The sequence below is a fragment of the Buteo buteo genome, chromosome 29 (genome assembly GCF_964188355.1).
Source record: "Buteo buteo chromosome 29, bButBut1.hap1.1, whole genome shotgun sequence".
Taxonomy (NCBI): domain Eukaryota; kingdom Metazoa; phylum Chordata; class Aves; order Accipitriformes; family Accipitridae; genus Buteo; species Buteo buteo.
Window position 1 is genome coordinate 3,585,240 of NC_134199.1, and position 26,633 is coordinate 3,611,872.

At 47.6% G+C, this 26,633-nt stretch overlaps 1 protein-coding gene across 7 annotated transcripts in view; it reads left to right on the forward strand.

Annotated features, from left to right (window-relative positions):
- Window positions 1–3,873: 3,873 nt before the first annotated feature.
- MGRN1 (mahogunin ring finger 1) overlaps window positions 3,874–26,633 on the forward strand; it is a 56,913-nt gene continuing 34,153 nt past the window's right edge. For 3 of the 7 annotated variants that reach the window (XM_075059306.1, XM_075059307.1, XM_075059303.1), the window contains exons 1-4: window positions 3,875–4,061; window positions 12,039–12,157; window positions 15,116–15,204; window positions 21,563–21,709. In XM_075059306.1, coding sequence (XP_074915407.1) covers window positions 3,974–4,061; window positions 12,039–12,157; window positions 15,116–15,204; window positions 21,563–21,709 — 443 coding nt within the window. In that variant the 5' untranslated portion in view covers window positions 3,875–3,973. Of the gene's footprint in view, window positions 4,062–12,038; window positions 12,158–15,110; window positions 15,205–18,255; window positions 18,386–21,562; window positions 21,710–26,633 lie in introns of those variants that run through there. The other 4 variants (XM_075059305.1, XM_075059308.1, XM_075059304.1 and 1 more) reach the window with 3 other exon arrangements.

A 26,633-nucleotide genomic window follows, 5' to 3' on the forward strand; every position in this document is an offset into this window, starting at 1 on the left:
GCCCTGGCTCAGCAGGGCTTTCAGGGAGGGTTGCAAGCCCTTTGGAGCAGGGCAGTGTTTAGGGAGGCAAAGTTCATGGGCTTGCCACTCCTTCTGGTGAGGAATAACTCTGCATGCAGTCTCCAGGGCTCCTGAACCTTGTTGTTCTACGTGTACCTGACAAACAAAGTGAGTGACAGCACTGGGGAGGGGACAACTGAGACAAAGCAACTTGTTTCACTGGGTAATAAACCCCTGAACAGCTGAACTTTGGATGAGCTGCTCTGGTGAGTGGAAGGTTTGCAGGCAAACATAATTTCTTGTTTACACGGGCATGCTCATAGCTACCTCCCTGGCAGAGACATCCAAGGAGACTCCTGAAGGGCAGGTCGTGGTAGCTGGAGAAATGTGTGTGGCAGTGGGAGGGTGGGTGTCCCTCTGGCCTGTCTGCCTTGTCACCAGGCTGAAGCTCTGTGGAGTCGTGCTCCCCAGGGTTATGCTCTGGTAACTGAAGTCCAGCTTCAGAACTACTTTTTCATCCACGTTTTGTAGGAAGGAGTGATGTAGTTGATGCCAGCTGGGTCTGAGACATGGTGACATGACCCTTGGTGATGGCAAGCATGCAAATGGAGTAGTAGGGAGCCCTGAGAGCCAGCAGAGGAGGTGGGCTCACAGCTGAAGGATCCCTCCTCTGTCCTGCTGCTCTTCTCCAGATTGTGCTGGAGAATGGCTCTAGGTTCACCTTTTCCTGGATGGATTTTGCCCAACAGGAAAGATGGCCGAACTGGAAGACCGTGGCAGGAGCTGAGGCCTCCTTACCACCCCTGGGACTCTGCAGGGCCCCCGGGGGCAGGAGCCCCAGCCCAGTTTCACCCTGGTCCTCCCCAGCTTGGCTGCTCTCACTCCACACAATGATGGCACCCAGGGTTTCAGGCTCCCTCGTACCTTGTGGGAGTGTTTTCATCCTTTTGGGGGCTGTCAGAGAGGGCCTCTTGCCCTCGTGCCCTGCTGGCAGCAGCTCCGGCCCCGAGTCACCCACTCTCCTTCTCCCATGCTGCTGGCAGCAGCTCCTGCGAGGGACGGAGGAGGCAAGTGGTGTAATATCCTGCTTTTGTGTGTGCCAGTGCCCGCATCCCACGGGCCGGGTGTGGGTAAAGGAGTCGTCGTCCGCTGGAGGTGCTGCCCTTCAGCTCCACCGCTCGCTCTGGGCCCTAGGGTTTGGAGCGGAAGGGCTGAGCCCGTCCCTGGCACGCCGCTGCTATTGTAGTTGCCTGTCACATACGTCTCACCGAGCAGGGCCCTGAGGGAGATATTCTCCAGCAAAGGCCCCTGCCCTCCCAGATGACAATAACCCCCTTGAGGGCCTGACCGCTTCCTCTGAGCTCCAGAGAGCTGTGCAGCCCGGGAGGGACCTTCCCACTGGTGGAGGTTTTGCACGAACAAAAACCTCCCGCCGAGGCCGCTTCCCCGGACGGCCCCGGTGCTCGGCAGTGCCAGCGTCCCGCTGCTTGCTGGGACGCTGGCTCTCCTCTTGGCTTCCCCGCTTAACCCGTATGGTGCTGGGCTCCCGGTGAGCAGCACAGGCAGCTGCAGAAGGAAGGTGGCTGCTTCTGTCTCCAAAAAAGCTCAGGGGACAGCTTTGGGGCAGCTGACTCCGGGCATCTCATTGGGCCAGGGAAGGGCAGGATGCTCTTTTGCTAAGGACGTGGGAGGGAAGGGAGAGGGACCCTCGTCTTCTGTCCCTGTGCAAATTCCCCTCCTCGCGCTGCCACGTGGTGCAAACACGACTCTGCTTTGCCCCCGTGCTCGCGGCCAGCTGGCTGCTGGCTGGCAATCGGTTCCCAGCATGGCATGGGGAGATGGAGCCGCTGAGCCTTGCCATGCCAGGTCTGCTCCTGTGCCGGGTCCCAGATTGGATGCTGGTGTGCAGGGTGAGGCCATGGTGGGTTACGGGTTCACCGTGCTCAGTTTGGGGCTGCTGGTGGCACATGAGCTGTTTGCATCAGTTTGCTGCTGCCAGGGTACTGCCCGGGCGCTTGTTCCCAGCACCAAGGAGCATCTCTGAGCTGCCCGTGCAGGCAGGGAGCAGCCAGGACATGCTCCGGGGCAGAGCATACCGGCTGGGCGTTGCTTTGCTGGTCAGCAGGCTCCATTCTTCCCTCTCTGTGCAATTTCTGTCACGAGAAACTCTTGCATGGAGAGGTTGGTTGAGCAAGAGGCACCGTTGCTCCGGTGCCAGCAGGATTCTGGGGGACACAGCGGGCAGCGCCCGGGCACAGTTATTGCCAAGGCACTGCCGAGCAGAGCCCAGGTCTCCCCCGTGCCAGGTGCAGGGTAGCTGACTCTCGTGGTTTGCTGGCAGGACGTGGCCATTGCTATTTTCCTGGCTTTTCCCTGTTCTTCCCAGCCCTGCTGCACCATGGGACTCAGCAGAGCCAGGTCCGGTCCGGCTCTGTCCTCACCCCCAGCACCCGTTCCCCCTGCAGCCTGGGCCTCACACAGCCCCACTGGCACAGAGCTGCTGTGCTTGGGGTGGCTGCAACAACTGCAAGGGTAATAACTAGCTGGAAGCATGTTTCCCCGCGGGTTTGTTTGCTTATTCCCGCCGGGTGTGTTTTAGTTTGTGTTTATGACCAGCAAATTCCACCCACCACCCGTTCACTATCAGAAAATTCTCCCGTGCTGGCAGGCTTGGCTCTCTGCAGTGTCCTGTCTCCCTGTGCCCCAGCCCTCTTCCCCTGCTGATCCCCTGCCCCTGAGGCCAATTTAAGATATTTCACGTGCCACCTTTGTGTCTCCTGGGGGTCCCCAACTCCACCACTGGGAATTTAGGTTCACAGTTCCTTTGCAGCGTGGGCCTGTCTGTAGCACGTGTGCAGGAAGGTGCCTCCTTTAACAAGCCGAGCCGGGGGGCTCTTCCCTGCAGCTTTGCAAGACCTCGGTGTTGGAGGGGACAGGGCTCAGTGTTGGTGGGTGCTCTTTTGTGCCTCTTCCTCCACACCATCTTCCTGGCTGTTACGTCATGCATGAGAGACAGCCTTCAGTCGTTCCCCGCTCTCACGTCCGAACCTCGGACACCTCCGTGCGCTTTCCTGCGTGGATTATCAGTGAGAGGAGGAACCCAGGAGAGGTTTCCCCACGTGAGCATCACACAGTCCTGCAGCTGGGGAGGCCGATCGTCTTCCTCTGCTGCTGGCAGCGAGCCTCGGCCAGGAGCAGTCACCACCTCTGAGAACCGGCCCCGATAACGAATCCCCATGCCAAACTTCCCGGGAGGTGCGCGGCTGCCGCAGCCGGCCCACGGGGGCTGTGGGCTCCCTGCACACCCCCATCCCAGCAGGGACCAGCCGTGCCCGGCGGGATGCACCACCGGCACCACGTCCTGGGCCCCGCCAGCCGGTGGGGAAAAGAGGCAGGTGGGGATGATCGCGGCGTTGCCGCACGAAGCTCTTTTCTGCAAAACAACTACCAGCAGGTCGATCGTTCCCTGGGCTGAGCAGAACAGCCCGGCCGGGCACCCTCAGCGTAATTCCACCTCCCCGCTTTGCCTTCGCGCCGTTCGCGAGGTGCATCCCTCTGCAGGGTGGGTCCCTGGGCGTCCCCTCTGGGCGCCCCCGTGCAGGCTCCCACGGGTTTCCCCACCCACGCTGTATCCCCGGGTATTTTCCGTGACCGTGACCGCGGCCGCAGCTCCGGCCCGGGCCCCGCCTGGCAGCGCCCTCTGCCGGCAGAGCGCACTCTGCGCCCCCGGGGGAGGCCATGGGGCGCGCGACTCCGCCTCCGCCTCCGCCTCCCGTGCCGTCCGTTCCGTCCCCCCCGCGGCGCCGCTGTTGGTAGGCGCCGCCGCGGTGCCTGACGGGAGCTGTAGTCGCGGGGCGGGCGGACTCGCTCTCCCGGCGTGCCCCGCGCCGCCGCCGCCGCCGCCGTGGGTGCGGGCCGCTCGCCGCCGCGCTGCTCTGCGTCCTCCGGTCCGACCGTCCTGCCCGCCGCCGCCATGGGCTCTCTGCTCAGCCGGCGCATCGCGGGCGTGGAGGACATCGACATCCAGGCCAACTCGGCCTATCGCTACCCGCCCAAGTCCGGTGAGGGCCGCGGGGCCGCTCCTCTCAGCGCCGGGGACGGGGGCAGGGGGATGGGCCTTCGCCGGGCTCCGTGCCTCCCCCCCTCCCCAAGGCCGCCCCGAGGGGGACAGGCGTAGCGGGGGGCGGTCCCGGGGCGGCCGGGCCGCGGGGTCCCCAGGGGAAGGGGCTGCGGGAGCGCCCGTCACCGGCGGGGGCCGAGCGGGGCCCGGGGCTGGCTCTGGCTCTGCTCGGGGCCCTGCCCGCCCGGCTTCGGGGCCTCCCTGGTGGGGAGAGCCGATGGGTACGTTTTTTTGGGCTAAACCTATGGTATGAGGCCATCTCGGTGCCCCGTTTGGCTGAAGTGTAAGGGTCCAGAAGGGCCCTGTGCCCTGAAACAGCTGGAGGCGTTGGTCCGTCCGGCTGTCAGTGTCCGTGGCCACCCGGCTCAGTCGCTGCCCTTTGGTCATGGTAGGTGAGCAAGGCTTTGCTTCTCTGTTCTGGAAACGTGAATGCAGCAAGTTGTCAGTGTGTGGCAAGTGGGGCATCTCCTGCTGGTAAAGAGGAAGCGGCAGTGGAGTTCGGTGGGGACTTGGAAGGAAAATTGGATCTGGTGGAATGTGGGATGGAAAAACTCCCACATGACAACCTTCTTTAACTCCTTAAAATGGCAGTGGTTCTCACCTAGGAGCCATTGGACTGACATGGCCTACATACCTGTTTGTTTTCCAAAGAGAGACATTCTGAAAACTTAGAGATTTGTCAGCAGTGCCACTTTTGTGAAGTTGAGATGAGCCCGTGACTCACCTTGTCCTAGACTGGCTTTTGAGATTGGCCTGGTTTAACTTGTTTAAAGAGTTTTATTTATTCTTGTCACAAAGCAAATCATTGGGGAAATCCAGATGCTCTTTTCTCCTACAGTATCCATTTGCTTACGAATTCTTCTAAGTTTCTGTTCTACTAGGGCTCTTCCAGGCAGGGTAAAGAGTTTGCAGGCAGCAGTTCAGGTTCCCTCACTCTCAGGTACAGGTGCAGCACAGCCTTTTCTTTCAGAGACTCGAGTTCTGTGTGTGTCTGATGACTTGCTGGCTGTGACATCCTCAGGGCTGTGTGATGGAGGGAGCTAGGTTCCCCCCTTTTGTTTGGAGGGGGTGCAAGATCTTCTCAAACAGAGTCCTACCATCATTACACCTTGACTTGTTGCAGGTTGGCCTTCAGCAAGAATGGTGGTGTGGAGGAGATGGAAGGGGGAAACCTGCCCAGAAAAATTCTTCAGCCGTGTTGGTTCTTTTAGAAAATGGAACTTGCCTTTTTAGGGGGGGTGGGGACTAGTTTCTTGGGCTGCTAGGAAAGGCAAATGTCACTGCTAGGTTACAGCAAAACTCTGCATGTCCCTTGGGTGGCTGGGGGGCTGTCCCAGTGTGGGAGACTGGGCAGATGTGAGCTGCCTGCTAAACTGTAGCTATGGTATCATGGCTCCTACTGGCAATTTTCTTACAGCCTAGAGGTTGCACCTGATTTCCGTTGACACTTAGATAGGATTTTAGATATGGACTGGATTAATCATAGCCACCATATGCAACGAACATTAAACTGCTTCTTTCAAATCATCATCCTGTTGTTTCTGTACTGTTGTAATTACCCGGACTAGAGTTTAATGGTGTGTTGGGTTTTAGCCAATGTGCTTGCCAAGGTAGCCCCATCGCACACATGAGGTTGAGTTTGTGTGTTCACGTGCACCCTGGAAGGGGTCTGTTGACCTAGATGCTGCCAAAGAGTGTTCCACACGTGGTACCTCCCTTGTAAAACTGAACAGCTAATGCTTTCAAGCAGCTGATTAAAGAAAAATACTGGTATTTCCTTTAAAGGCTTTGGATACAATTAGAAGCTTGTTAATTAATTTTCTGTTGCACTTGCTTGTGCTCTTTCTGGCTTTAGGCTAGACCTTTCTCTTTGCCTTCTTCAGGTTTCTCTAACAAGGATCCTCTTGACTTCAGGAAGGGAGAAGAGCTGTTCAAGCTCAAGATCATTTTAGGCAGAAGAAGAGGTCATGAACACTTCTAAGGCAGAGGTTCAAGGAAGGTTACTAAACACCAGAACAGTAAGGGCTGTTAGGATGGCAACACCCCCTCCCTTCTTCAGGTGGAGCATGTTCAGAAGGACACTGTCCCTTCTGGTCCTGCAATCTTAAGTGTGTTTGTCTTGGGGCTAGACAGATTGGCTATGATTGGTACAAAACCTGACAGTGAAGATGACTGGAAGTGTCTATGGTTTTACTTGATTTCAGGAAGCAAGCTGGAAGTAGTACAAAAAGTTCTTAGGCTAAATGGTTGCTAATTATTTCTAACTTGACACTGTTGCTGTGAGCCCTGTACTGCTACTGACTGCCTGACTGGAAGAAGCCAGTTTTCCATTGGCTGTGTCAGATATTTGAATGTGTGCACTGGAATGTTAGCCTGACACGCAGGCAGTCTCCTGGCTGCTTAGAGATTACCCCTGAAAGGCTGGAAGATGTGGTGAGAGAGAGTGTTACCTGAAGTTACTCATCCGCTGGAGTCTTGTGCAGCGCTGAGGGCTGTCCATCACCTTTTACGTTCTTTCCCTCTGAGTCTCTGGTATAAGCAGATTGTGACTTACTGTGAGTGTCTGGGCAAGATGCTGCAGCTCTGGTCAGCTGCCGTCCATGGTCGGCATCAGTTTGAAGGATGCGGGTTTGCATTCTAGAGCAAATACACCACCTCACAAGAAGGACATGTTGTGTGAGGAAATAAACACAAAATAGAGGTATTCTCACTGTAATTTAAGCAGTATGTCAACCTGCCTGTGAAAACGAACACGGTTATTTTATCAGGTTGTACCAAGTGACGGCACCTTGTTGAGTCACAGCTGGTTGCAAATGCAGTGGTGAATATTTGGTTCTCGTTTATTGACTTTTGATGTGGTTATTGCTGGTTCAGTCACATGCTCAGTGGAGGATTGAGCAGGTTGTTGTGGAATCCACCTTGGTCCTTATGAGCCAGAGTCCCTAATGAGGCATCCACAGATCATTTAACAGCTTTGTTGCAACTAGTATGCAGTTTTGTAGTTAAAAGTCCTCTGAAAACACCCTGCTTACTCCTCCAAGGCTCTGGGTATGTATTATCTGCGTTTCCCTTCCTGCATCTCAGGGTCTGAGGTTGCTGAAAAGCTGTAAGGCGACACCTGATTCCCTTCTCTACTCCCTCTTCACTGGTACCTTTTAACCTTTCTTGCTTTGTGGAGAGTGTGCTGGCATTGCAGATGCCTGACCAGTTGGAAGGGGGTTGGAGAAGTGCCCAGTTTGTACAGAAGAATTAGTGCCCCTGTGAAGTGGGCTAAAAATGGGTAATCACAAGGAACAGTCATGATCTTTGCTGTGCTTCTGTGCTTGAAGCAGTAAAACAATCCGTGTTCTTGCATGCGGTCTCATGATGCCCCTATTGCTTTAGCAACCAGTGAGCAATGCACCAGTGTTTTCCGCAGCTCCTTCGTCAGCTTGTCTCTTGTTCCAGTGAGCTCATCTGCAGTGTGGAGCAGGGCAGGGAGCACGTGCCCTTGAGATAGCTTTTCTCCTCTGGAGTAGGCTCTTGAAAGAGAATTCCCTGGACATTTTTGGGAGGGAAAGAAGGAGGCAGATTATTCCTCTCTGAAGCTGAACTGCTTTGTTGTTTGGGAATGATGCTTTAATCAAAGAAAGAGCAATTTTAAATAGGGGAAGAGTACCCAGAGTTGTACCCAGTCCATCACCTTGTTGTCAGCTCATAAACAATGTGTACTGTGACAGTGTCAAGACAGAAATACGTTCCTGTATTTCATGAATAGCTTTTGTTCCTCACCCACTCTGCAAAGCACAGCAGGGCAGTTGTCTCTGTTACTCCTGCTGTAGTTCTGTAGGGGTTTCAGCCCAACCCTGCTGGTGATGGCCACCACTGCCTGCCGTTGACTGGAGCATTCCCTTCCTGCCTTCTCCCCAGCTACTCAAGAGCACCAGACTGGAGCACTTGTGGACCACAAGCAGTTGCTTTTGCTAGTTGTTTGTTGCTGGATTACATTTAACCCAGCTCAGAGCCATGTTCCCATTTGCTATGTGATTGCTTTTGGTGGCCCAACAGGGATGGGCAATGAGGAAGGCGAGATGGCCTCATCCAGCCACAGTGCTGGTTCAGGCTCAGGCTGTGTCTAGGACCATGCTGTCAATCCATCCCTCGGCATGCTGTGGTGGTGAGTGGCTGAGTAATTAAAACAGACTCAATTTCTATCACTTTGCCATTACTTCTAATAACAGTAAGAAGCCTAAATAGACATCTAATTGCTTTCTGTTTTATTAACATTGTACAATACAGCCCTTGTTTTGATGGGGCTACAGTTGTGCTGTTGACACTCTGCTCCTGGCTGTTGTAGGTTGTTGTGTCCCCTGTCAGCGTGTCACTCGTGCATCACATCCATGTGTTGGGTTTGCATGGTCACAGGATTAGGATGCTGGGTTAGGGAGAAGTAATTATGACTGGAGCAGTCTGGTGCTTAATGCTGGTGCATTTCTGATAACAAAATCCCACCACCATGTTGGACTAAATGTTAAGTAGTTTGGTGTCATTGGATGCCTTGGAGAAGCCTTGGGTTCCAGTTTGGTTTTGTGCGGGACAAACTAATGAGTCAGACTTGGCCATTCTGGGTGTCCCAGTGGTGTTTTTCCAGCCACTGTAAAGTTTTCTACCACAACAATTTCTCTTAAACCACTACTTGTTCTTCATCTACCTTAGCAATGTCACCCATTCGTGTTCTCTTTTATCTAATGCTCTCCTATGTTTTCTGCTGATTTACTCTGGGGAAGTAAAGCCACAGTTTTTCTTTGCTCTGGCATTTTTCTCATATTCTGTCCTTGTTTATTTGTGTATGACTCTTTCCTTGTAAGTGTGTTGCTGCATTTTTCTGGAGGATTTCTTTTTGTAGCAATTCTGTGGAGGGTTAATCCAAAGATTTTTTGCTTTTCTTTTTTTTCCTGCCAAAGAGGATGGTGCTTAGCATCCCCCTTTTGTCCATAGCTACAGAACTCTGTGTAAAGCTGGCCTTGCAACACCTGCATAATGTAGGTCAAGGTTGTTTTATAGGCTGGGGGGACATGTAGGAACAGGGTTGAAGAGGCATGGTATTCTGGCTAAAATCCTAAAGCTCTTTGTAATGGAGTTTGAAATAGAACCTAGAGGTGGAGCTGCAGTAGGATTTTAATGCGTAGAAACTACATACAAGCATTTTAGAGACACTAAGAACACTATCAGTCTTGTGCTAGATGTGTGGACGTCATGGTGACTGGAAAAGAGGATACCCCGTTTTTTCCTTCTTGAAGTTTCTTTGTCCTTTTACTCCTTTGTATGATATTTACAGAAGTGCTTTCTGAAAGTGTTTTGTCTCCAACTTGGGCAAACTCTGAGTTGCTTGTGACAGTGGTTGAGAGGAATAATGCTTAACTTTGGTCTTACCTTGAGGGCTCTGAACTTAATGTGTTGTTGTAGCAACTGGTTTCTGAAAGCTTGCAATAGAATATCTTTTTTTAGCTGCTAAAAACAGTGTTATAAATTTGTGAAGACAGTTTGCTGCCATCCTTGTTTGTTAGTTTTGCTGTTGAGATCTTGTGTACGTGACGGCTTTTGTACCCATAGCAGCACTGGCAGAGCGTGGGGGTGTTCTGCTCACCAGTGTATTTCCTTCTGAGCTCCTCAAAGTGATTTTTCCTTGTGCTCTTTGTGACTAGCACTGACTAGGTTTCTTATTTGCTTGTGAAGGAAGTGTCTTTGTGAGAAAAAAACCTCCTTCACCTTGCAGGAGGTGACTTAGCAGGAAGATTAATGGAGCCTTCAGTCTGAACGTGGAATTGAAACGGTGGTTTCCAGTTAGACAAGTGCTGCTGTGTTGCAGGGGGTACTGTGTGTTTGTGAGAAATCCTAACGATTTGTTAGAGATCCGAAAGGTTGTTCTTAGTGGACCAAAGACAGTGTAGCAGGTGCCTTGAACACACTAGTTATGCGTCTCAGTGTCGTTCTGGTTGTGTGAGAGAGACCTTTTTATCCCAAGGTGCTGTAGAGGCTGCCTGGCGATGCTCTCCTGGACAGCTGGCTCCCTGCAGGTGCTGGGTTTCAGTGGTGGTGAGCAGTCCTCGCCTGCTGGGGCTCTGCGTCCTCTGCACATGGGACGCAGAACTTCTTCCACAGAAAAGCTCTGCTCTGAATTTTTGGAATACAGGTTTACTGAGGTGAGTTGAGCCCCAGGATGTCTTGTTCATGGGATACGAGGAAGCTGCCAGACTCTGATCCCAGATAATCAGCTGCTGTGGTACTGAGATGTCCTGCACAAGCATTGTCTTCACAGTTAATCAGATAAAATGCTCCAAAACAGTATTCTACTTGACCCACGTAAAATGCAAAATCTATTCCTAATCCCCAGTGTTCGTCATGCTTTTCTGAACCTTAGTATAAGCATAAACCACTACAGTATATCTCAGGTGGAGAGGCTGTATCAAGCTAGCTGTGCTTGGAAATTGTATGCAGATTAGCTTTTTAATTTGTTGCTTCTGGGAGGGGTGGGAAAAGGTTGCCTGTCATTTGGAGCACCTACATTTTGTTGTGCTGATTCTGTAGGACAGATTCTAGGTAGATTCTGAACCTGTGCGGAAGTTGATTGTTGTATCTGGAAAGAAGGAAGTGTTTCTATAATATAAACATCTGGATGCTTGTAAGCTGAGCTCAGCAATAGCTGAGCACTACCATAATCATTAAAGCACTACCATCTGTGCAGAGTAAGGAGAGCCTTTCTTGAAGCAAACAGGAAAAAAAGCCTTAATGGAAAAAACAGAGCCATTCATGAAAACACTTCCATTTCAGAGTAAATCATGCTTGCTCCTAGCTGGAGGGACTGCAAATCCTTCCATAATGCCTCTATAACCCTTCAGATGATTAGTTACTGCTTCTGTAATGACTCGTTTTAAAACAAATTTTGTACTGTCTATGCATTGCACCTAGGGAAGCAAATGTATCTTTGGCTCAGTCCTTTCATCATGTGCATGAAAAACCCCCACTCTGAAACTTCAAGGGAAATAGCTTGGGTGGAGCCTTTTATTTTAGTTCTCTCCTGATACTTATTTCTCTGAAATTGTAACTCTGTGAAGTTCATGTTTGAGAGTGTTTTCCTGAAGTCTTTCTAGGAGGAAGCTACATTTGTGGTGCTCTTGTACATCTGAATCAATTCAGTTGACTTTGCAGTTAATCCAGTGCTTTAGAATCCCAGTGACCTTGCACACACTTTGTCTCCTGAAATATGCACTGTAGTGCATCACCTTAAAGATGAATGAAACAAATCTGTGGTGAAGCTTTCAGAGCTGAAGTTCAGTTTAGTCAGTCCCAGGGTTTATCTCTTCCAGACATCCATGTTTCTGCATTTAACATCTGTCAATGTTATTAATTAAATTCGGCATCAAGGTGTATAGTCTCTAGCGCTCACAGTAAAGGTTTTGTGTGGTTCTCACCCTGGGATATGGGAGTGAAAGAGGGGAGGGAAGGCAAACTTTGCCACTCTGGCTGTGCAGGGCTTCGCAGTGGGGGGAAGCCTCATCCTTCTCTGAGCAGGTTGGTGGTGTTTGTGAGACTGGACTTCACACTGAAAGGTGGAGAAAAGAGGAATAATTCATCACAATTGAGCAATATTAGAAAGAGCTGACTCTTACTGCCCCCGGTCCCTCCTCTGGAAAACAAGTTAAAATGGAATTATCTCCACTGTAATGATTTATTCTAGGTTGTTTTTTTTTTTCTTTTTTTCCCTGCTTCTACTGTTGGCCGTGGCCGTCAGTAGTACAGGGAAGGAGTGAACTAGCAAGTATTTTCTCTGTCATGCTCTTTTATACTTGTGAATTAAAAACTGCACAGACCAGCTGTTCTCTGGGAAGTGGTCATTTAGAGTTTTTTCTTTATTCCCTTGTGGTTTGTTTTTTTCTAGGAAACTACTTTGCAAGTCACTTCTTTATGGGAGGCGAGAAGTTTGACACCCCTCACCCTGAGGGCTACCTTTTTGGCGAGAACATGGATCTAAACTTCCTCGGGAATAGACCTGTTCAGGCAAGTTGCTATATGCTGTCTATTTTGCCCTTTTGTTTTCTGCCTGTTTTGGAAAATCTTGTGTAGGGCTTGTAGAGGATAGCATAGACCTAAGAGACCTTTGCTGCTTGGGGAGTGTCATTCCAGGCTGAGGTGCAAGAGCGCTCCCCCACCCCATGTTCCAGCTTGCCAGCTAACATAGCTGTTCAAGATGCAAGCAGAGTTTTTCTAAGACGCCTTATTCACCTTCTAGACTTATTTTCACTTAGGGCAGAAGGAAGAAGGACAGGGATTCTGGAGCACAGATTTTGGGACTAATTCTGATTGCCTGCCTGAGCAAGTGTAAAACATGCTGCAGAGAGGAGAAGGCTGGGAAGCAGATCCACTTTCAGAGCCTGAACATCATAGGGCTTCTGGGCATGTTGGGTGGATTCCAGCCAGTCTTCAATGCATGCTGTTCTCTGTGTAAATGAGTGGCCTGACTGGGCGTAGGGCAGTGTTAAGACAGATCTTGATATTTGGTGATTTTTTGTTTGCTTTGATGGGCTGCTCAGAAAGTCTCTCCTTTAGTTTTCCCAGTTGGAACATGGAGGTCTTTCTGGGCTCACAGGTATCTTACGAGACTGTGAAAAGCTACCTGCTCGAGTGGTTGCCTTGTTCTTTTGTTGTGAACAGGGAATAGCACAGTTGTGAGGGACAGATAGGAATTTTATGCAAGTGTTACGTTTGGATTTCTCTTGCATCTCAGAACTTAAAAAGAACCAAAAGGTAACAGAGTAGGAGCCTTTTGGAGATGTTTTCAGAGTGCTGGAGAGGAAAGGGAAAACTGCTGCTTGCTTTGCCAGCTATTTTCCTAGTTGTTTCTGCAGCTTCAAAACGTGAAAATGAAAAATTGATGTCATGGTTCTCATCCTCAGAAAAGCTGTGACTATTAGTTAATTCATGCTGGTAGTGCTTGGAGGCAGTTCACTATCATTCCTGTTTTACAGATGGGGGAAACTGAGGCAAGGTGACTTGATGTTTGAATTGGACTAGTGACAAGCATGTTTTGCTTTCTGAGTTGTCCTCGGGCTGTGCCATTGGCCTTCTCAGCACCACAGTTAGTTAACAAGACTCTGCAGGGTAGAGCAGGGTTGAATCTGGAAAGCCCTTGTTTGAGCAGAAAGTGCAGATGAGCAACAGAATTATGAAGGAGGGACTTTAGATGGAAAAGGTTCTGGATGTAACATGCTATGCAGGCATGGGGATGCTCACCACATACCCTACATGATGTCTGCATACAGGGCCCATGCAGGACAGTGGTTAAAAACTGACCGCTTCTCCTTTGCTCTGTGACTAGCAGCTGCACAGCACTCCAACAAAAGCAGAAGATGCAGCTGTTAGCTAAATATCCCATGTGCCTGTGGCTGTAGGAACTAACCTTGCAGAGTTAAATTGCTTGCGTGTCTCAGCCTGGGTTTCCTTGCAGACATCCCGGCACTGAATTTCATCATTTCTTCAGAGGGGAGTGGGTGAGAATGCTATTAACACAGTGGGATGTTTGCCAAATAGGTTTAAGAGAGGGAGGCTGTTGTGGTATATAGTTTGCCTATGTAAAGTTAATGCCCTTTGGCAGCTCTGATTAATCTTCAAGGAAAAAAACCACTTGAACACAGAGCAGCAAAACTGCTTTCTGTACATGGGCCAAGTTCTCACTCTGGAGTAACTGACGTCTTGACTGCTCTGTGTAGAGCAGTGCTACCAACCACAGTACCGAGCAGTCAGGGTGCAAGGAAAGTAGTTGCTGCTGCCCTGTGAATTCTCTGCTGCCTGTGGCTGTGGCATGGGGTCTTCTGTGGCGTTCTCCTGTTGGTCAGGAAACAGCAAGTTTTCCCTCGGGCTTTGGCTATTGCCCCACCAATACATTTCTGTGGCCTGAGGGGACAACACTGAAGGGTTGTGTCCAGGAGCTGCCCTGAAGTTCAGCTGCATTGGCTTCCTGTTTAGCAGACTCCTCATTTCTAAGGAAACATGTATATTGGTGGTCCCTGGTACTTCTGCTCCATGTCAGTCACTCTCTACACCACTGCAGGGCACCTGGTAGACGTGTTTTTGAAGGACCCCAACTCTGACAAGGCTGTGTGGTGGCACTGTTGCTGGATACATTCAGGGTAACCTTCTGCCTGAAAACCTGTCCTGTAGCTCTGTACCGTTGTGTCGTGCCATTGCTCTGACTTGGAGCACGGCTGTGGTTCCGGTCTGAGCACCTATCAAATTTGGCAGTTGTGTGAGTGGATGTTTCAGTTTCAGACTTAGCCCAGCAGATGGGAGATCCAGCAGGCAGGACCGCAGCTGTACAGGTTGCAGTCACCACAGTAAGCAGTTTCCTTTGCATTTCTTGCTGGAGATTCTGTGACCAGTAAGAATTACAGTCTGAAGCATTATCGTCCTTTATTTAAAAGACAATCTGTGAGAGAAGGTCTCTTGACTGTAGAATAGAATGAGGCCCCCTATCCCTGTCTCTTTCTTTTCCAGAACATTTGCCCCATTGTTTCAGAATAAAAAGAGTTTCCCCCAGTAATCCAGGGCTTCAGCATGCTGATTAGCAGTCAAGTCACTGTTTGCATGCTGTAACACACATGAAAGAGCTGCATTTCTTCTGCTCAAGCTGGAGGTGGTTTCTTTAGTGGAAATAAAAGCTTGTGAGAGCAAGGCTTTCCAGACTGAGAATTCAGGGTGCAGAAAAAGAGCTTGTGAAAATGCCCTTTCTTAAAGTGCATGCTCCCAGTATGAGCTATTGCTGAGCCAGAGCAGGATTTTCACCCTGAAACATGCTTGATTTATCTGTAAATAGAATTCTCTATTACTGTTCCTTGTGGCTCTTGTACTGAGTACCCTTAAAGGTAGATGTTTCTTGGTTTGGATAAATAGTATGCTAGGTAACATGCTGCTACCTTTTATAGTATAATAATAGGAAAATTATTTGCCTTTTTGTTCCAGTTTCCCTATGTAACTCCAGCTCCACATGAGCCAGTGAAGACACTGAGAAGTTTGGTGAATATCCGCAAAGACTCTCTCCGACTTGTGAGGTACTGTTATTGCCTGAACCTTTCCTTTTATTCAACCCAGCGATCTGTCATCCAGAGCCAAAATATATTTGATAAGGTTTTGGAGAAATAGCTGAATTCCAGATCCTTGTTGCTAGTTATGTCTAGAGGTTTCTGTGTTCCCTTGTGATCAGAGCTTTTCATGTGGTTTATATGCTCCTTATCCCTAGACTTGAGCAGTCTGTGTTTCCAAACAGGACCAGTGATGTATCTGTCTCTACAGGACAGACTAGAGTTGTAAACAAACCCATGAAATCATTAGCATGAATGGAAGATATTAGTCAGGTCAATAAACCCTACAGACAGATTCCTTTCTGCATTCCAGTGCAAGAAGAAGCCAGAAAGTAGCTGATTCTGGTGCAAGTCATAGGCCAGGAAGACTGATTGGTCTTGAGTGAAACTTCCTCAGGTTTCTCCTGCTGCCAAGATAAAGTTTGGTCCTAGTGTTGCGCATTCGTTTGGATGGCTTGTGTCCCATGCATAGGGGAAGGAGGTCTGGATAATCATGGAGATCTGTTACGTCTCACTGCTCTACAGTGAGATCTAAACCAGCACTTAGCTGGATTAAACGCAATAGCTAACACTTCGACCTGCAGCTGCCCTCTTTCAAGCAGATAGCTGAAGTGCAGGGGCTCAGCATACAGTGCTTTTGTTTTGGTCTGAGTGACCAGGCAGATGTCCAAGCAGAGCATTTCTCAAAGATCCTTGAGTTGCTCTGAATTCTGCGTTTCAGGCTGCAGTACTGGCAGGGGGCCAGCTTCAACTCTCAGCTGCGGTGGTTCTGAGAGCATGGCGTAACATAAGTAATTTGAGTCATAACCACACAAAACCCTCAGTTTGTTTTTGTGTGAAAACTGAAGGTTGTTTGTTTTGTTTTGTTTTTTTAAATGAGCAATACCTGTGGCTTCAAAACTGATTGAATAGAAAAAGAGGGAAGAACTTCTGAAAAAGTAACCATTGGTGAACTGCTCTGAATGCTGTCTGGCTTTTTCGTAGAATCATAGAATGGTTTGGGTTGCAAGGGACCTTAAAGATCATCTAGTTCCAACACCCTGCCATGGGCAGGGACACCTTCCACTAGACCAGGTTGCTCAAAGCCCCATCCACCCTGGCCATGAACACTTCCAGGGATGGGGCATAAAGCTACAGCTAAAGGGTGAAGTACTTCTCTAGGAAAGTCTTGCTTTCCTCCCACACTTACTGTGGAAAGGGTATCTTGTTCTCCTTGCAGGCATCCACGTAAACAGTGTAACATCTCTCAGAAGCCAAATGGGAAGTGGCTTTTTCACTGGGAGAGGCCTTGCTGTGAATGCAGCAGTTGGTGGGGTTTAGTACATATAATTGTCATTCTGCTTTCTGTGGTTGCACGTCCTGTACCCCCAAGCAGAACTGCAGCTGTGGACTATTTGAAATGTAGTGTCCGTGCACCTTGACAGTGTCTAGGTTTGCATCTGTTTAATTCCTGGTACTATCGGTTCTTTCTCTGCCTCATGAGCTCTCACAGGCTGTTGTGCTGCTGCTGCTGTGTTAGTGCTGACGACAACATCGCCAACATTACTCTATTTAATTTTGTACTGATGTAGACCCAAAATGAGACTTTAATTTCCAGTCCCCAAGGGCACATTCTGTCCTGTGCTTTTCTACTGTTCTGGACTAGAGGCTTTTCCTTTCTCCCTATGTGCACGTAAAGACACTTTGTGCCCTCTCTAGCTTGGCTAATTCGCAACCAGTGGTTGAGCTTTGCACATTCTTTCCAGAGCTAGTTAAGTTTAATTTACCACCTCCTTCACCAACTACAAAGAGACTGAGCCAAGTGTCTAGGTGTAAAGTAGGTTCTGATGGTAAAGTCCTCACAAGCTTTTTGGTTTTCCTTGTGTTTAATTGAAAGTTCCTTGTTCATCTGTGAAGAGGGTGTTGATTCATAATGTGGAGTGTAGGGCTTTATGGAGGAATATGAGGAAATGTCCACTCTGGTCTTCCTGCCTGGCTCTGACCAGTCAAAATTCTGAGCTTTGACAAATGCCAAATATTTACAGCAGCTTTGGAGAGAAGCAATAAACCTGTGGATATTGGTTCTGAAGTTCTGAGTCTTCGACTCCTCGTGTGAGTGCTTGATTTCTAGCAGTATGAGACTCTGAACTTCAGAGGAGGGTAGCATGAGTTTTGCTGTTAACCACTAACAGAAAAAGATTGCCTCATGTCTGTCTTGTGTCCCTCTTTTGGCCCTGGATTGGAAGCTTTATTTCAGAACTGAAGTACCTGATAGGCTGGTACTGGCTGTTTACTCTTACCTTGAAAGCATTTCCAGTTACAGGAGGAAGATCAACTCCTGAGGCAATGTGTTTCATGGAAGAGTTGCATCCTGGGACAGCGTCTGCTTCAGCATGGGCTTTGGGCTTCAGGCTTCAGGCTTTGGATAGCATCATGAAACAAAAGTGCTGAAGGAATCAGCAGCTATAGTGGTTTGAGAATGTGTCTGAAACAGCAGCAATATCATGGAGAATAGTGAGACCAGCGAGCATTTTGGATAAGGGCCTGAGAGGGAGGCGGATGATAGGGACTGAGGGGAGAGAGGTGAGTTGCTGTGAGTGAGAGAAGGGAAATCACTTCACTTCCCTCTCCAGCACGGTGGGGCTGACCTTGATCCTTGGAGCTGTTCATCCTGTGGTGGAGGTGCTGATGGTGAGGGTGCTGGGACTGCCTGCTCTGCAGCCCTGGATAGCATTAAACTGTGTACAGGTCTCTGCAGAACCCCCAAACAGGAAAGCCTCCATTTGATGATGATCTGCCCCCATGAAAGTCACTGCTGACATAGATGTCAGCTAGTTCTCACTTAATTTAATGCCTGCTCTAACACTGTTGTAATGTGTATCTAAGTCAAGCAATACTTAGCATTTATCCTGCATGTCTACCAAGTTGTTGATCAAACTTTTTAACCTCCTCAAAGGATGAAATTGGGTTTGCCTCGACCTATTTCTGTAAAATTGTAATGGCTGCTGTTAATTATATTTTTATCTTTCAATTCTTTAACAGACAAACAAAAAGTTCCAGCATTTCCATTGTTTTATCCAGAAGTGATGTCAGACCAAGTGGCCTCAGCTCCCTTGGTCATCCTGCTTTGCCTTTTTCATCATAACGTTGGATCAGCTATTTGTTCTCAAAGGTGGTCAGTCTCTTCTGCTCTATACACGTGATTGTGGAGGCTATGTGATTAACTTGTGTGCATGACCGAAAAGGCACACCTAGCAAAGTCACTGGTTTCTAAATTTGTGCATGCATCTGTGGCCACCTCACATCAACACTGTCTGTAGGGCTTGACTAAATGTACGCTGTAAACTTCAAGTGCAGGTGGAGACAGAAGAGCTCTTTAACCACCTGAACCACTCCTGAACTGCCTCTTTTGTCTGCCACTTCTGTTGCAAAGAAAGAAGGAATGCAAAATGTGTGACTTTGTCTTGTTACTCCCCTGAAGCTACATCCCACCATTCCTGCACCTTAAAGTGGAACATGAGATGCCTCTGCCTCTCAAAGTATGCACCAAAGTAGTCTGTGCTTGTTCCTTGGTCCAGCTACCAGCTGGCATAGCTGCTTATGCAGTCTTTTCTCACCTGAACTCCTTGCTATGTGGCAGGCGATTTTATTAATCTCCAGTGCCAGGCATGTTGCAACATGAAGATGTGTACACAGCCTTGCTGTAACTGTCGCCATTTAGGCACATATACCTTGCTCCCTGCTCAAGTGATGCTGTTCCAGGCAGACAGGGCTCTGACTCTCCTACTTTCCAGCAGATGCATCCTCCAGAAACCTTCTTTCCTGGCTCTGCAGTTGTTAGTGGCCCCTCAGTGGTTTCCCAGGGCAACAGATCTATTCTAGTCTAGGTTTAACCCCTTTTCTTCTTGAAAGGATGGAAGCACATTCTGAGTGCTGGCAGGGAGGTGCAGAGGTGAAGTTGGGAGCAGGAGGGTGATCTGGGAACCCATACGCTTTTTGTGACTTCACTGAGAGGACAAAACAGGCAATGGTTTTACTAATGGCATGTTGCTTTTGTGTGATCTGCCCCCACCTCCAGGTCTCCCACCTCGTTACTTGGGTCTGTTACAGGTATCTAGATCTGTGTGGTCAATCTGTAACTCATGCATGTGTCAGGCACCTCTATTTTAATACCTACCTATATATGCAGGGAGTGTAGGTCTATGAAGTAGCTTTCATAGGTGCTTGCCTGGAAAGGGTGCTGGTTCTCCCCCACCCTACTACTTCTGGAAGAAGTGGCAAGTGTATTGTAGCCTGGATCCTTCGCTGCCCACCTCAGATCAATGGAGGGCAGTGCAGCAAGTGATAATTTGCAGAAGCTTGTGCTGCTGCTTTCTTGAACACACACGACTCTTGTGAGTGGATTGTTGCCATCTGTGTTCTTGGGTCAGTCCAGCACAAAATGTTGATGCTACCACTGTGTTTTCTAGGCAAACCTGCCCTGCTGGCTAGAGTGTTTCTTGTTTACAGCCTTCAAGTGCCATGATTTTATTCTTTGAATATAACTAGCTTGTGTGAAAATACTGTCTTGCTCTATACGGTATATTGTATCCAGGCAGCTGCAGATGTTCAAACTCTTAGTTCTTGGGATTTGTCTTTTTTATACTGGCATGTTGGGTGCATTCTAGTTTGATTTGCTGTTCTGACCTAGGTGAACCTCTGGCAAAAGTCTTGTCTGGAGTGCTCCAAGTCCTTCAGACAGGAATGCAAGTGTATGCTATAGTGATTCACTAGGGTTACATTAGTACAAGTATGTGTGTTAGGTATTTGATTATACTGCTCTTAAATTTTATTTTGCACTTTCTGTATTAAATTGCTGAAGCTGAACATTTCATCCTTGTTTAGTGTAGTGTTAAGTAAAATTCATGCTGGAGCTGTCTTAATTAGGCAGCAATTACTACATCTCAGTGAACTCAGTAAATAAGGATTCCCTTGACAATTTTTAGATTGAATTATGAAGGTATGCCTAGCCCATTTCTGAGTATTTTCAACAGTGCAGCATACTCATCGAGGCTGTTTAATGAAGGGAGAGGCCAACTGATACTGTGAAGTCAGAGACAGTGCCAAGCTTTTTCTGAATAGTTTAACTGCTTGGCTTTGACCCAGGCATCGTGACAATTAAGGTAATACCGATAGACAAGTGAGGCTGGAGCTGGGTGGCAAGTCACGTAGCGGTGTACACCTCTCAGAGGCAACCTGCTGCATTCACCATTCCTACACAGTGCGTGAACTAACGGTGGTAGCTACAGTCATAGGATTACAGTGGGATTTGAATTTACGTATGAGAATCTGTTTCTGCGCTGTGAGTGAATCACGTCCGTTGTGTCCATCACTTTCCACTTCAAGGCAGGGGAGATCTTTTCATGGTGTGTTGTGTTGGCTGCTTGTTCCAGGATCTGCCGGTCTCCCTGGCCACTCTGGCATGCCATAAGTGACTGCTCATCTACGCCTTAGCTCACTGCCATGGAGCTTGCTTCAAACCACTTTCTTCACCAGACTTTTTACCTGCCTTTTCCAGCAGTAGGGAGAAGGAGTAGTACTGGGCAGTGGTGATCACAGAGTGGGATCCAGCTGTACCATAGTCCACGGCCAAGTTAGGACTCACCTTTGTTAACTGAAATAACTTCTAAACTCGTTCTCGTATTAGTTATTATGCATCTGTTATGCAGTTGAATGTGTTAGTTTTTGTTCATACAATAAAGGTGTACAAGCTTCAGTCATTAGCAGCATCAAAGGTTTAGTTGATGATTTGTACATTTAAAGGTATTTGAAGTTCCTATATTTGGATGCTTTCTAATCTGAATATCATTATCTGTGTGATACTGGAAGTACCTTTTGTTGAACTTGAGGAGTTCTTTGTGTTACAGAAACCTTGTTTTTTGCTTGTCATGCACCATTTCATTTGCAGAGTTAAAAGAATTTGGCTTTAGATTTCTCAGGCCCATGCAGGATTTCTTTAGCCCAAATACTGAACCTAATGTGAAGATTTAAAAGGAAGGAGAATGTTTCTTCTGAGGGTTTGATATTCAAGAGTTCACTTTCTTGTCTCATTCTGTGTCCTGGCACTGTAAGGCTGGGTGAGATCCCTCAACCTTGTCATTATATAATTCGCTTTAATAACTTCAGTCAAATCTTGGAAGAACCTTCCTCAGAGGAAGGAATGGAAATCTCCTGGGAAGCCCCAGGTGGAAGCCCATGGTGCCTTGACTGCCCAGAACACCTAGATTGGAGTACTCTTGTTCTGATTTCCAGAGTGATCTTGATGATATCTCATAAATACACGTTCTAATCCTCTGGCATTGTCTTTCAGGTATAAAGATGATGTTGACAGTCCTACTGAGGAGAATGGGAAGCAGAAAGTCCTGTACAGCCTGGAGTTCACATTTGATGCGGATGCCCGTGTTGCCATCACAATCTACTGCCAGGCTACAGAAGAGTTTGTTGGTGGCATGGCAGTGTAAGTCCTGGGCTTGTGGGTGCGTGGAGGGGCACAGGAGCTGTCAGGTGATGAGCCTGTCAGACATCTTTCGTTAATCACCCCCAAGGGCTGTGCTGCCACAGATGGTGGAGAGGGAAATCTCTTCTTTTTCTGTTTTGTTTTATATATTCTGATAGTTTTGAATATTACTTTCACTTCTCTCCCCCGCATAGCCAATATCCTCTCTTGTTCCCTTTTTGGTTTGTTTTTTGGGTGTGGGGAAGCCATTCTGTGTGCAACAAAGGAGAGGAACTCACAGCTGTATCCTTGGTCAGCAAGATGTTCTATGAAATGAAAAAAACAACCACCTTTCCCTTCAAATACTACCTGTTTTTTTCCAGATCACCTAACTCACTGAATTTCTGTGTTCCCTGTGACAGGAACATCTGGGCCACCAATGTAAAGTTCAGTCTAACATTTACATAGCAAGTCTGTGGAATTGAGGCCCACCCAAGGCCCCTTTTGGGATAAATGACCACCTCAACAGGCTGTTGTGAGATGGTTATCAGGAGGATTTACTGCCTGAAACCCTGTCTGTGTGTTTCCTGCCAGGTACACATATTAGCCTTTGGCTAGCTGTAGAAAGAATGGTCAAAACATCATCTGTGGAGTCTTTCTCATATCCTGGTAGTGCATCCCTACAGATTTCAAAACCTTTTTATCTAAATCGGCATGTTTAAACCATTCCAATCAACACTGTATCCCTAAGACTATGAAAACTTTCCTCTCTGTGTTAAGAGCTAAGGTGGCTGAAATGTGCTCTCCCTGGTGTGAATTGGGTACATGTGAGCTGCTGGTATGTTATGGCAGGCTTCCGATGGCCATGGGACAAAGAATTCTTTTTGTTCTATGGGTAAAGGAAGATTCAGGCTGCAGAAGCTCTTGGCTTCCTCTAGTAGAGGCTTTTGGCTAATCAGCGGCTCTGTGCACATATTGCTGACGGCTTCTGCAGTGGTGCTCTGGATTTGGGGGTAAATTTATGTTTTATTGCAGGGATCTGCAGAGGTTTCAGCAGGGAGAAATATGTATGACAAACCATAAAATGGCTTATGTGTTTTATTCAAAGTATAAACATGCCACTAATGATCAATGAATAGTGTATTTTTAGAAATGAGACAAGGTCAATGCTCGCATCCAGATGTGCATTTCTCCAAACTGGAAGATACTCTGGTCCAGAATTTTTGTTTATGCCCCTTCTCTTCTTCTGTTGAAGTCTATGACTGCCTTTATTTTGGGGAGGTAATAAATTAGCTCCTTTTAAGTGCTTGAAAAATATCTCTTGGCAAACTCTGAAAACACTTTCTATTTAGATCAGTTTTTTTCTGAGCAGAGCTGAATGCAGCAGGATGCCTTAGAAGTCCTGATAAAGTTTCCATGTTCTGTCTCTTAGGTCCTTAGGTTTCCTGTGAATTTAGTGCTAGTGAAGGTGTTGGAATGGCAGCCTTGGAGATTGAAGTCCTCTTTTCCTAATACAGGTACAACGTGGAGAGCTGGCCAGTGACCCCTGTGCTGCCCTGCAGTGTTCCTTGGGTTTTGACCTAAGAAGGAAACCATCTATGGGCTAATGTGGAGAACTGAGGGCCTCTATGGCCAGGGTGGATGTATTTACATTGCCAGACTTCAGCCATGGCTTAAATCACAAAGTCTTGTTTTAAATCTTGATTTTAATGTTGTTTTGCATATTTGCTTGTTGGTTTACCTCAAAGGAGAATTTCTTTGTCACTGGTCAGTAACAATGAAATATCTGCATTTACAACTCAGTGTAAGCTTCATATCAAACTTTGTGCTACATTTTACAAAGAGCTTAAGTCTGTAAAGAATATGCATATAGTTTAAATTTTTTTCAAGCTCCTAGTTTTGCATTTTATGACAAAATGGCAAAAAAGAAAGTTATTCTAAAAAGAAAAGATAATTATTTTTTTTTAACCTGTGTCTTGAACCAAGCTGTGTTGGGGTGGAAGTGCAACTCTATCACCTGACCAGCAGTGTAGCATTCTTTTTCGTTAAACTGCTCTATGTTGGACTATTAAGAGACTGTCTTGTCAAGTTGTGCCTTGAGTAATAATAATTGCTGCATGGAAGTATTATAGTTATTGAATATAACTAACTGTTTCTGGACAGAGTGTGTTTTCAGTCTTCTGTAACTAGTAGCTCTCCTCTCAGAACTCTGTTGCTTGGTTGGAGGAGGAAAACACTGTTTCTGGTTCACTTAAGAACAAGTTTTACTGAAATTTAGCACCATGAACGAAGCCAGTGACTGTCACTAGTGCTGTTGTCTGTTCTTTAAAGCATATGCAGCAAACATGAGCTACCTAATTGCTTTTTAAATTTAATTTGAACAATTCCTAGGTAGAGTTTCTGAAAGTTAACGCAACTGTCAACTTCAAAGAAAAATATTAAAAAAAAAAAAATGAATTTTTTGATCCACCCTGTCCATGGCTCACTGAGAGACGGATCTCTGTTCAGATGGCGGAGGAGAAGCCTTTGTTCATGAACCCTACCTGCCTCTGCACGAAACCAGGATCAGTAGTCAGCAGTCATTACCTCACTAACGAAATGTAGCTGACGATACTGTGCTGCCCTGCTAGGGTGACAGCAGTCCCCAGTGTGCTAAACCTTTACATCAAAAGTCAAAGCATTCAGATTCAGCTCTTGCTTCCACTGCTGGCCTTTCATTTAATAAATCATACTTTAATTTCCCCATAGCATAGGAGTGATGAACTGTCTTTCTCTGCTCTGGAGTTCTTGGACAATAAATATTATATAAGCTTGGGGTGTGCGGGGCTGCACCAGAAGCCAGGGAACCTTTTGGAAGGCATGATCCTGATTTCATGCAGATGTGTAGGTAATAAGGGCTGGGGGAAGTGAGATACAAATATAGACTTTATAAGCTGCTTTAATTCAACCCAGGCTATTTTTCCATGTGGAAGTGGCTCATGAAGCACGTCTTGGGGCTAGTGCAGCTGCCTGAAGTAGGCATCTCTGCTTCTCTGGATTTGCTGGCTGCTAGTAAAAACCTTTTGAAGCTCTGATTTCAGCTTTGCAAAGCAATTCTGAAAGGGCAGTGCTATAATTACTTTGATTTATTCTTTTCAAATTCTAGTGGAAAAAAAAATCTGGGCTGCATTCTTAGAGTTCTAAGTGGAGCGAGTGCATTTTTAGTGCAGTAATAGGAATGCAGCTTCTCCCTGCCTGGGCTGGTAGTTTTTCCTTTTTCTCAGTTTCTTTTGGGTGCTAACAGCTACATTCAAGGAACAAGCATGTGCAAAAGCTGCACTGTGTATAAATTCAAAACTTTTTCTATTGCTGTGTCCAGCACTTGATTGGGAAGAAGATGCTCTTTAAAATAAAACACTTTTTTTTTTCCACTCTCCTAAATTGATGCTAAATCCTAAAATGGGAGAAACTTTCTGAACCCTTGTCAAAAGCAGAAATTTTCTCCTAGTCCCCAGGCTGCAGCATGGCTCCTTAGAAGCGCTAAACAAGTTATTCTTGCTTCTCTGCTGAAACAACCACTGATCCTGATAGTATCAGCGCTCCTGCTCATGTGAAACTCCTGCTAGGAACATTGTTATGTTCATACAATTTGGGGTGAGAGGAGGGAGGGGAGGGAAGGTGGCTCTCCCTGAGCAGAGGCGTTGCTTGTTGTAGAGCCTCTGCTTATCTGAGAGCCACAACGCTCTGTGTGTCATGGGCCTGCCTTCAGGATTAGCTGGTCTCCATGACCAAAGGGGGAAGCTTTTCTCTCTGCAAGCCAGGAAGCTTCCTCCTGGAGTTGTTGGGCTCCATTTAAAAGCTGGTGGCTTTATCAGTATGTGCTGCCTGTCCTAACCCGTCTCAAAGGAGTGTTCAAGCAGACTTTCCCAGGTAATCGTGCTGGGAGATATGCTCAGCTATACCGTTTCCCAGCCAAGATCTTGGGAACATGTAGCTCCCAACTGCTGCCTGCCTCTTGGCCTGAACTGTTGAACTTGGAGTTTCACAGGGAGCTGAATCATCACCACTGTGGGACTGCAGTCGACCAGTAAAGTCTGGAGAAGGTGAATGTGTGGCTGTTGGTGATGGTAGAGGTGTCTTCACCTCTGCAGCCCCATGCCCACGGGAAGGTACCCAGCACTTTCTGGTGCTAGTGCAGATATCTGTAGAAGTCTCTTGGATGAAATGGGAATTAGTTTAAATCTAGAGGGGACTGCTGCTCTCACCTTCTGAATACCTTTTGCCTGGTTACTTTGTGGTGTACCTAAAGACTCTTTAGAGTAAAATGCATTAGTTCTCAGAGGACCAGCTGGTGCATTATCCCAAGGGTAACAGAGACCAGATGTGCCTATGTCCAGAGTCTTTTTAATAGCATGGAATTAGTGGTGACCTGCCTCTGAACAGGTCGAGACCCTGATATCCTCAGTCTTATTTATTTTTCTGGTTGTGTCCATTTTCTTTGGTTTTGGAAATTGGCAAACTGTTCCTCTGTGCTTCTTTTTCCTGGGGCAGTGTCCCCAAATGAGCTTTAGTACAGCGTCTTCCCTGAGGATCCACTCTCATCTGTGGTTAGTGGTGGGTGTGCTCCTCGGTAGTTGATCTGTGATCTGACTGGCTTGGAGAGAGTAGTATTTCTCAGTTTGTCATTTTCTTTGGCTTCAACTTCCCAGCAGCTGGGTAGAAAGCAGGGAAGACCATGGTTGCGGAAACCATTGTAACAGCTTGAGTGCTCACCCGTGAGGACAAGCCTTGTATTGCTCAGTGTTGCTGAGGCACAGCAGTACCTGCCAGCTTCAAAAATGTCCTACAAACAAAGAGAAATTTGCTGTCAGAATCCATGATGCTAACTGGATTTTAAGACTAGCCAGCTGGAGAGGCAGCTCCGTGCCTGTGGTAGAGGTGATCGCCATGTGCAGCAAGGAAGGGT